The sequence below is a fragment of the Vigna umbellata genome, chromosome 3, assembly GCF_029865625.1.
Source record: "Vigna umbellata cultivar VRB3 chromosome 3, Vumbellata_1.0, whole genome shotgun sequence".
NCBI lineage: Eukaryota > Viridiplantae > Streptophyta > Magnoliopsida > Fabales > Fabaceae > Vigna > Vigna umbellata.
In genome coordinates, this window is record NC_142167.1 from 30,276,524 (window position 1) to 30,288,251 (window position 11,728).

Below are 11,728 nucleotides of genomic sequence, written 5' to 3' on the forward strand. Positions count from 1 at the left end.
ATTGAACATTTTTTAACGAAATATGGGGTCTTACTAAACTTTTTTAAAAGGTAGGATTACTTTGAACCAAACCCCTAAAAGTAGGGACCAAATGATGTATTAAACCTAGTTTCTTTTATTTGTGAACTTTTATCATGTGCAAAATGCTTATGACTACAGAGAAATCAAGGAAAGTACAGTTATTGGGTGTGCTATTTTTTGCAGGTGGAAATGCTGAGAAGGACCATGCTTGTTAAGAGAGATTTGAGGACATGGACTTTCCAATAAATGTTTTTAGAGTAGATAAAAACAACCCTAGTTTATATGTGGATGGAAAAACTACTACGAATCTTTACAAGAAGACATTGTCCCTTGTATTGTCAATCATAATTATGCACTCATTTTGTTGAAAGTTGAAATTAATGACAATAACCTTGTAAATATTGTATTTGTAAATTTCTTTGCTTGTTTTAAAGCTTCTTGTTTTTTACAAATAAAGAAATTATCTTTTTTTATCTTTATTGGTATTTTATATACAAATTTATCTGTATATAATTTTTTTCTTTTTTTATATATTACATACGTTTTATCCGTATGTAATTACATGCGAATAAATCTATATATAATTACATACAAATACTACATACAGATTTATCCGTATGTAATTATATACAGATAAATCCGTATGTAATTATATAGGATAATTCCGAATGTAATTTACATACAAGCATATTACATACGGATTTTGAAGGTTATATATGAATTTTGACTATATGTAACTCTGATTTTCTTGTAGTGAAAATTTGCATAGATTAATTAAGACTGGTATAGGTTACTATAAGAGACTCAAATCTATAAAACCTATAAACTGTCGAAAACAAGTTCTTGAAACTGTTAATAACAAATAAAATTAAGATTACAGAGACTAACATGAGATTTTCCATGAATGAGGATACAAGGATTCTTTTAATCGAGGTTATGCAGAAGCCAATCAGTCTTAAGAGGTTTTTGTGATCTGCAACACTTATAAGTTGAACTTCTCTCGAATGCAGCCTCTCCATCAGGGTTGTGATAATCAATGAGGCGCTTCATAACTACTTTGGTGTTTGTATAGAGTACTCCTTTTTACACTTTTCTAAAACCATCTGACCAATTATATTGCCTTCACTAAAGTTTTTGGTGGCAAATTGTAGTTCACGCCAAGAAAATCTTCTCAATTGCCCAAGGGTGATTTTGCTCTCGTCTTCACCTGTAAAATAAATTTTTCAGATATTACTATCACTTTTCTAAGGTGTATGGAAATATGCTTCAACCCTGTTTGTTCACAGAAAACAGGACTAAAATGAAATCAAAGAAAAATTTAATCTTTATGGCAAGTTTTTTTTTTTTAACTTTGTTATCTATATATATTTAAATATAGCTTGAAACTCTTCGAATAATCCATAATACTTGGAGGGTGCAAATGAACTATTATACTTGTCAAATCTTATTTTATTTGTATACATATATTTTTACGGATGTAACTCTTCTAACACTGCTAAAAAAACTCTCGTAAAATCAATGTTCAATCTCTAAATCGGCAAATAAATAATCAGAGTTTTTAATATGAAAGTTAAAATGATACTTTGGCAACTTTACATGTGAAAACCTCATTAAACTTGTCAATCATCCATTCTTATTATTATATTATGATAATATGGTTGCTTTTTATGTTAAAATATTATTTTTCACACATGAAAATTAACAAATACTAAACCAGATCATAAATATATTAAAATATTAGTCGAAAAGTTTCTAGTTAACAAGTAAAATTACGTGTTCTAGCCAATTTTCTTATTTTCAGGAGCCAAATATAGATATATTGCTTTCTATATTCTCATTATAAAGAATTATTATCTTCCTCTTTGGGGACTAATAAGATATTCTCTTGCTCTTATAATCCCACATGAAGATCAAGACCCTTGAGGGCATTGTATAATTTGTTTGGAGAGGGTAACAATATGTAAATATGAATAGAAGAAATGTTAGTCAAGTATAGTTAAATTCGTTTTCATTGCTGTGAGTACCCGGTTATAAATAAAGCTCAATTGTTATATTTTAGAAGACTGGAATGGTAATAAAAAAAACGTGCAGCAAACCGTTCTTTTGTTTAAAGTAATCTCAGATAGGGTACTAATAGAATACCACCATTAAGACTACAGTTTTCATCAGGGTGCTTTCGAAGAATTCCAAATATTACAATATTTAAAAATGTTTTAACAAATAACACAACATTCAATACACTGAAACAAGATTAAAGAAAACACATTCTTATCCAAGTGTAAAATAAAATAAGTATACCTCTTGTTTCATTATCAATCTTAGTTGATTCACTTTCAAATTGACATTGGAGAATGGAATGTAGAAAATCAACTTAGGAATAAGCACATATCAGAAAGTAGTTGAAATTAGAGTTTATTGGAATTTTGTGACTCAAACAGTATATAGTTGAAAGAGTCAAATCAATTAAATAAAAATATATTCATATTCTATTTCTTAGGAGGATTTTATGTATTATTTAATTAATTAATTTAGTAGATATTTCTCAAAGTCGATTACAAATTCTATAGTATAAATATTTACTGCTCACAATAAAACATATTAGTTTCCCTTTAATTCTTTTGTCTCTTATACTTTAAAATCCAACAATTGGTACCAAGAGCATAAAGAATCTTATTGGATTTATGATATAACCCACAAACATTTACAACCACCAAATAGCCACCACACATAAGATGGAATCTCAAACATCCTTTACTACCATTAATGTGAATGTATTTGATGGACTAAACTATCAAATGTGGGCTATCAAAATGGAAGCATATGTAGATGATAACGATGTGTGGGAAGCGGTAGAAGAGGACTACGATGTGTCTCCCTTACCAAATAATCCTACAGTTACTCAAATGAAAAATCACAAAGAAAGGAGACTTCGAAAGTCCAAAGCCAAATCAATTTTGTTCACTGTTCTATCTCTAGTCATTTTCAACAGAATAATGACATTGAAAACGACACATGAAATCTGTAAGCTTTTGAAGGAAGAGTATGAAGGTAGTGAAAGAATAAAAGGAATGCAAGCTTTGAATTTGGTTCGAGAACTTGAGATGTAGAGGATGAAAGATTCGGGGACAATAAAAAATTATGTGGACAAGCTTCTTGGCATTGTAAAAAAAATGTCATCTTGGCATTATGATTCCTGATTCTTGAATTGTTCAAAAAATACTTGTAACAATTCCAGAAAGATATGAAGCCACATTGACTTCCTTGGAACTCAAAAGATCTTTCTACTATTACCTTGGCAGAACTTTTGACCACACTTGAGGCTCTAGAACAAAGAAGACTCATGAGCGAAGAAGGTCGTATTGAAGGGGCTTCGGCAACTAAATTGCTGGAAAAAAAGGGCAAGTCAGGAAGTTTCAACCACAAAAAAGATAACAAATCCTCTCATTTTTTTTCATCATGTCCTTTTAAAAAAATCATCCATAGACGAAGTGTTGGTGAAGGCCAGATGTGAAATGCCATAAATGTGGACAATTAGGGCAATGAAGAAAATATGCGAGTCATCAAAAAAACAAGGGAATGTACAACACTAGTGCAATGAAGGGCTATTGTCTCGGTTGTTTTGGGTTTATGACCGCGGTTACAGAATCGAAGTATATTTAAGCGAGGTAAAATGTCCGAACTTTTGACCTCGGTTCTGGTTTGAACCGAGGCCATAAACCCTTAAAAATAATTAATTTAAGGCTCTATGACCTCGGTTGGGGTCTAGAACCACTGTCTAAAGTACGTTTTTTTTTAAAAAAAAATTATTCGTTTCTGCAAACATTCTATAACATATATACAAGAACACAAACCCATAAACAAACCTGTAATTTCAAGTTTAAAAAATATTTGCATTGCAAATCTTAAAAGGACTCTAACTTTCACTTTAGTTAATCGATTTCCATTTTTACAAAAAAAAAGTTGTTTTTTTTTCAAACTTTGCAAAACGAAAACTTGAAAAACTTAAAATGAAACTAACCTTGAAGGTTGAAGGTGGCTTCTGTGCTGAAACAAAATGAAATAAATATCCAAAGAGCACATCTGCACAAAATTAATCGGTAAAAATGAAAGACAATGGTAGAGAAACAATTAATCAACGAAAAAAAATGAAAGAAAAAAAGAAAGAAATTGAAGATGATGGCCTGGAAGGCGTGGAAAGAGCAGCAGCGGCGCAAAGCAGTTTACAAATGTTTCAAATGTTCAAGAGACTCGTTTGCGAAATTTAACCCTAAAAAACATGTTATTACCTCGGTTATTTTTTTAACCGAGCCAATAAAGGTCTATGGCCTCAGTTCTATAAAGAACCGCTGCCTAAACCCTCTCAAAAAAATAAAAAAACAAATTTAGTTATTTTATGCCTCGATTCTCTAAATAACTAAGGCATATACCTTTGCACGATAATTATGAAAATGCCACTGCCCAATTTTAGGCATCGGTTCTTTTTGAACCGAGGCATATATCTTTGCGCGATAATTACAAAAATTTCATCGTGCCAATTTTAGGCATTGGTTCTTTTTGAACCGAGGCATATACGTTTGGGATAATTACAAAAATGCCACCGCACCATTTTTTGCTTCAGTTACAACTAAACCAGTGTCAAATGCACGAGTTAAAATCTTTATTTTTTACTAGTGCAAGTTGTTGTTGAAGAGGGTGAAGAAGAAGAACTTTTTATTGTTTCTTGTTTTTTTATTGTAAGATCAATCAAAAGTTGGCTAATTGATAGTGGTTTTGCACGAACCACATGACTTACGATCAAGAATTATTCAAAAATCTTGATGCAACCTACAACACAAAAAGTTAGAATTGGAAATGAAGCAAAATAACAGTGAAGGGCAAAGGAACCATCGCGATCGAAGGTTGCACAGGTTTGAAATTAATTACCGATATTCTATATCTTCCTGAAATTGACCAAAACTTGTTGAGTGTTGGCCAACTTCTAATGAGAGGCAATCAAGTTCTATTTGAAGATAAAACATGCATGGTTAAAGATTCAGATAATAAAGAATTATTCAGAGTTCAAATGAAAGGCAAGAGCTTTCCCTTGATTTGATTGATAAGAGTAGTTTAATGTGCACAAGGTTGAAGACAACATGCAAGTACAAGGGCTGCCTGAATTGGAAGAGAAATCACCTGTATGCGCAGCTTTGCAATATGGAAAATAAATGAGGTTTCCTTTTCCAAAAGACAAATCTTAGAGAGCAACAAACAAACTACAGTTAGTACATAAGGATGTTGGAGGACCTAAAGAAACCCCATCTCTGAATGGCAAGAAATTAGAGCTATTATGTGTTAAAATTGGTGAAAGTCAAATTGAACCAGAAAAATTAAAGGAAGAAGAGCAACCTAGGACAACTCTTCCCAAAGCAGAAGATGAAAATACGAAAAAGCCAAGAGAACAACTACAAGTAGATGAGGAAGTTGCGAAAGATTTTAAGGACTTAGTGTATGTTGACTTTGTGTCAAGGAAGAGATTGTTAGAATTTTGTGACTCAAACAACATGTGGTTGAAGGAGTCAAATCAGTTAAATAAAAGTATATTCCTATCCTATTTCTTAGAAGGATTTTATACATTATTTAATAAATTACTTGAGCAAATATTTCTCAAAGTCGGTTACAAATTTTGTACTATAAATATTTATTGTTTATGCTCCATAAAAGATATCAGTTTCCCTTTTATTCTTTTGTCTCTTATACTTTAAAATCCAACAGAGTTTATCAGAATTTGAAACTTAAAATTAAAAACAAAATTGAAAATGACTTGGGAGAAAATCAACTTATAGATACAGAAACACACTTATGAAAAGGTAAGTGCATGAGGAGAAGAAGATGACTTACACAAGAGAATGGATTCTGCAAATAGAAAATGCTCCGAAGGAGAAGAGAACATGATGCGAATAAGAAGCGAAGATGGCTTCGGAGCAACTTTGTAAGTACGAAAAACCTATTCTTTTTCGTCACCAATTTGATTATAAATTTTACGAATCACTTCTTTGAGCTTTTCAAACTTTTTCCTCGGAACGATAGGGAGGTTGTCGACGATAATGATGCTACGGAATTCGAACTCAAACTCGAGATTATCCTCTTGGTAAACTTCTTCGTCATCACTAAACGATGCAAGAAACAAAAGCGTAAGAACATCGCTACTAGAGTTTTAGTTCAGTGCCTAGAACAAAATAAATTGGAAATCACAAAATAGAAACCTAACAATTCTATAAGTTTCGTCGGGAGGAAGACAAATGGAGTTGAGATCAAGAGTGGAGAGATCGACACCAAAAAGCAGTGTAATGTCTTTGATCTCCTTCATTACCATGACGTCCACCATGATTATGGCCTCAACATTATGGAGGCAGACTATGAAGAGCATATAAATTTTGGTTTCTAGGGTTCTTTCCAGTTCAACACAGGTGCGACACTATTTTCAAATGGAGATTAAATTGGAAATAAATGTTTTTTTATATTGGTTATAATGTTTAATAGGTATAAAAAAAAGTTCTTTCATCTTATATTTTGTATGTTTTCAGCTAAAGATTAAATTGGAAATAAATGTTATTTTTATACTGGTTATAGGTTTTACCAATGTAGAAAAACATCTTTTTAAACTTGTTTTGTTATAACGGATATAAAAAGTTTTGTCATTTATTACCATTTTGTCACCGTATTACTTTTTATACCTGTTTAAAGTGTAACTGGTATAAAAAAGTTTATCTTATTTATGATGCTGACACTACAACACTTTTTATACCTCGTGGATTTTAACATGTATAAAAAGTATCTATAAAAAGCGTACTTTACACTAGTGCTCTTTCCTTTACGGTTACCTTTGAATTATATCCAAAAGAAACATGTCCAACATCCACTTTGATGAGCTCTTTAAACATGCTTTCATCATCGCATATGTGATTACTAGGCACAATATCTAGATACTAGACTGAGTTGTTTCAATAGCTCGACTTTAACTCAGCATCTATTGTGTTGTTTATATTCTCCTCAACTTTCGTACTCCTCGATATCAAGCATTTTGGAATGAGTTTCGTCCTCTAACTTGGAAACCCGACCTTACAGCTTGACACCCTGACATATGGCTCTTTCAGTTTAGCAACTTTGACATTTGGGCTCTTCGAGCTCGGTAACCCGACATCCAAGCTCTTACAGCTTGGTACCCTAACATTCAAACTCGACAACTTAGTCTTTGGGGTTCTTGACGTCATCAAGATCTCAATCTCTTCATCAGCCTCCTTAATAAGGATATTTGTTTCCTATTTCTTTTCCACTCGATAGTACTTTGCTATATGACCTGCCTTATCACAATTATAACACTTGGCCGACCTGCAATCACTGGCATAGTGACCATTCTTGTCACATTTATAGCATTCTACTCCAGAATTAACAGATCGACCTCTTCGGCCTCTTGCTTTTCCACAACCTCTCCAATTTTTGTTTTAGGTTTGTATATTTCTTTGTCCACAGCCTCTTCCTCCGAGACCACCTCGGCTTTGAGTGTTCTGAGCACCTCCTTCAGGTCAAGTTTTACTGAAGTATCTGATCAAGTCGTCCAAACAACATTCTCCTTTGTTGCTCGCATGCCTAAAAAACCTAGCAAGCTCTTTGATCGAGAACATGGTCAAGTCCTTAAATTCCTCAATTGCATACACAATATTTTCAAAGTCCTTAGTCATTGACCTTAGGATCTTTTCCATGATAACGTAACATTCCTGAATGTACTTTTAATATGTGAAACAAGCTTGGTTCTATGATATAGAAAACATAAATGTGATCCATTTTCAAACACGAATTTATGAGAGATTTGGTTTGCTCGAATTTATATGATTCAGTTTTCTTAAAGAAAATTTAGTGTGATTTAATTAGAATTTGTAAAATTAATTGAGTCTAACTAAATTTAGAAAACTAATTTTAAATTAAATAATTTATGTATAAATGTTTCAGTTTTAAATTAAATTAGAAAGTTAAACAAAATATAATTATAAGGTTACATTAATTCAAGACAACTTGATCAAATAGTGTTGACTCTATACTCAAATAATTAGATTTTTTTTTTGGCACGGTTTGTGGTATAGATGTAACGACATTATTTAAAATAACAGGAGCCAACTCATACAGGGCTCCACAGCATTTTTCTTTTTCTTTTAACTTTAGAAATTGAAGTTGACTTCAAATAATTTGGTGAATGATGCACATGTGTTTTGCAGACAATTCCAAGGGTTATTTCGCTGCATAAGTCTGGTAAACAATTGGTACAGTGGCCAAAAGAGGAAATTGAAAAGCTACGAGAAAAACCAGTCAATTTGACCCCAAGCCTTAAAAGGATACAATTTGCTTCAAATTAATGATGTCACAGCAATACAGGTAAGTTTTACTTGTTAGAATTTATATATTATCAACAGTATTAATGTAGTAAAGGTTTTAAATTATGTATATAATAAGAATCATGGGTGCAAAAGTGTTCTTTTTTTACGAAGAACTTTAGTATTGATATGAAAACTAGGATCAAAGGTCGCAAGGTTAACTTTCTAAGACTTTAGTACACTTTTAGCATGAAAAGTTAATAATTTGGCCTTTGCATGATGTTGAAATTTCATTTGAAGTGAGTGAATTGGGAAAGGCTGAAAAATTGAAGTATTGGACTGACCACCAAATTCTATGTAGCACAAAGAGTTCATCCCTCAGAAGTGGATTGGGTCCTTTTGGTTTATGATTTTTGATTCAGAGGGATTGCAAGAGTTCACATCAGTTTTTTTTTTTTTTGTAGTGGTATTTTAAGAAGTCTCTAATCATTGAAATTTAATTACTTCGAGTGGAGTCACAGAATAATCAGTCAAGGTATCTTGCATAATCAATTATGTTCCCGTACATATTCAATTATTTTTTTCCTAACTCTACGGTTGAACGTGAATGTCAAAAGCAGGACCAAATAAACTGAACAACGCCATACCTTTTATACAGTAAAATAGACAAAAGATAGTGAGAGACAACCAATCAAAACTAATATGTGGTATGCGAGAAAATGACAATAAATAAGGAAAAAGAAACCTCGGTGCATGTTGGTCCTCTAGTTAAACCTATTAATTACATGACTGACTCGCACATGGTATCGAATTTCTGGAATCTCAGAGTTTTAACTGTGAAGTCAACCAGAGTCTTCTTCTACTTACAGCAATAATTCAGTAACTACCATACTTCAGCCGTGAACTTTGACTAAGTCGTATCGTTTGTTTAAGTTAACTCGTATATCTATGGATACCATACGTTATTGCAATGTTCTTTCCTGCTACTGCAAAAACATAATCATAACCTAGAACTCTTCGTCTCCCTCTCTCTCCAATGGAACATCCATTCCCAGTTATCGACCTTTCCTACTGTGCTCCTCACACTATCAATCTTCAAATTAAAACAGATAAAGGTGCCACTTACGACGGAAATGGTGTCCGTCTTTTTTATACCAAATCTCCCCGTTTAACCCTTCACGACCGTTGTGTCTTGTGTGATGCTGGCGGAAAGCCCATCCTCACTCTATATTGGAAGGTTTGGCTACTCTCACCTATATTATTGTTAAGGATGTTTCTTCTTTTTGTTTATTTATGATTATCTTTTGCTTTGCTCAACAAAGGGCTTCATAGTTTTACAATTCTTGAAGTAACACTTGTTAGTATTAAATTACCCCTTTTTGGTTTTACTCATCTTCGCTAGTTATAAATCAGGGTTCAAGTGAAAACATTAAAGACAGAAAATGAGAATGAATAGGGCATTTGGAGACAATAAAGAAAGGGAGAAACTCAAGGGCTTAGAAGAGATGAAGATAAAAAGGAATCTGAGATATAGGAGAAGGATAGAACACTTTTTAATGTTTTTAATTGATCGCTCTTAAGTATCTTTTTGTCAGAACAAGCTTCATCCATCCATACTCTTATATTTATTCCTGCTAGTCCCCGATCTATTATGCATCTAACCATAAATCACACTTCCTACTACGTTTCTCATCGTTTACTCAACATGAATTTTTTACGTATATGCAGAAACATCTACCAAGTAGAAATAAAAAACGCTTTTGGGAATATTCGCTTAACCACACCCAAATGTTCATGAACCTTTTATTTTGTAGGATACTTTATAGTATCATAAATTAAGTCCATTTTAGTTTAAATAATTATACTTTTCATCAATTCAGTTTAGCTTTTCATATATTCCATTCATATAAGTTCCAAACCCTACTTATTTGATTTATCACGCAAAATATTAGTTCAATCTTATACCATATATTTCGCTTAGATCTTATACCATGTATTTTAGGCATGATTGGATAATCGGTCATACCGTATTCATGCATCAATTCCCTCTTATAGTCTATTCACGCATGATATTCTAACAAATTCAATACGCCAGCAAATCCATCTCAGTTACTGAATTATGAACGAATGTTCTTATGTAGATCATGACAATGCACCGGCGATGCCAAGTTTTCATGGGTGAAAGCAATGATTCCTCCAGATTGCTGTTTTCAGTGAAAAAGGCAGAACTTCTCCAGAGTGGAGTGATGAGATTAGAGGTCTTCCTTGCATACAACAAAAAAGAAAGTGAGTGTGACTTTAGGGTAGATGTTGTGAGTGGCAAAAGATCATGCCATGTATATGCAGGTGAATCTCCCACAGTTGTTGCCTCGGTATGTACTCTGTTACGTCTTCAAACAACATAGAAACAGTGTTGTATGGGTTAATTATACAGTGTTTCTGTCACTAATGCAGATGCAGAATAATGGTGGCTTCAATGTCCTTGTCAATCGCAACGTTGACTATGCATTCATAGTGGCACTACTTATGATCGTTAAAGACATCAACTTCTTTTACGATGGACTGCGGGATTTTGCAAAGGCAATAACGCCAGTGGCATTGGGCATCATGATGATCTAAAGGACTTCCCTATTAATTTTACTCGGATTGTGGAAAGAAAACAAAGATTGGCTTGATTCAAGTTTTCATGTAGAACACATTGGGTTTGGTTTTCGACCATTTTCATGTTAATGCGTGTTTCCAAAGTGTATGAAATTAGGTTTTACTGTTTTTAGTATTTTAAGTTACCAAATCAGTAACTTTAGTCATGTAATTTTTTATTTTATGTTAAATTGCTTAGATTTAAACTATAAATAAAGTATGGTAGGTTCCAACATACTCTCTTTTTCTTTTCAATTTTTAAATTTTATATCCATATTACATCACACAAAATTATTTCTTATATAATTAAAAGTAGAGTCGTGAAATTACAAGTTTTAGAATATAAAATAGTCTGTACTGATTTAAGATATTCTTCTTTAGCGAAAGAAACATACATGACAATATAATTTCAGTGTGAAATTTATCTCATTATCATCTCTCTCTTGCAAATATATCGGATTAACTTTCAAATATTAATATTGATCATAATGTAATGTTATTAAAATTTATTTATTTCTAACGTAAAGTACAGTGTTAAATTTTAAATAAGGTTAAAAACGAAAAATTGTTTTCAATTGTTTTATGAATAAATATTTCACTATATGAAATATTTTGAATAGCAAGTAATCTAGAAATAAAAAAATAATTACTCATTTTATTTATTAATTAAATTATATATTTTATAAATTAAAAATAGTACTTTATAAAACAGTTTCTAATAT

General features: G+C 32.1%; 1 protein-coding gene across 2 annotated transcripts; it reads left to right on the top strand.

Annotated features, from left to right (window-relative positions):
* The first annotated feature begins 9,277 nt into the window (after positions 1 to 9,277).
* On the top strand, positions 9,278 to 11,241 carry LOC148202229 (protein LURP-one-related 15-like). 2 transcript variants are annotated; one of them, XM_088110197.1, is made up of 3 exons: positions 9,278 to 9,603; positions 10,508 to 10,712; positions 10,821 to 10,957. In XM_088110197.1, exons 1-3 carry the CDS (start codon positions 9,403 to 9,405, stop codon positions 10,829 to 10,831), a joined length of 417 nt encoding a protein of 138 aa, XP_087966323.1. In that variant the 5' UTR covers positions 9,278 to 9,402; the 3' UTR covers positions 10,832 to 10,957. The 2 variants fall into 2 exon arrangements, with proteins under 2 accessions (XP_087966323.1, XP_087966322.1); XM_088110196.1 differs by having other exon boundaries at positions 9,310 to 9,603; positions 10,508 to 10,738; positions 10,821 to 11,241.
* The last annotated feature ends 487 nt before the right edge of the window (positions 11,242 to 11,728 follow it).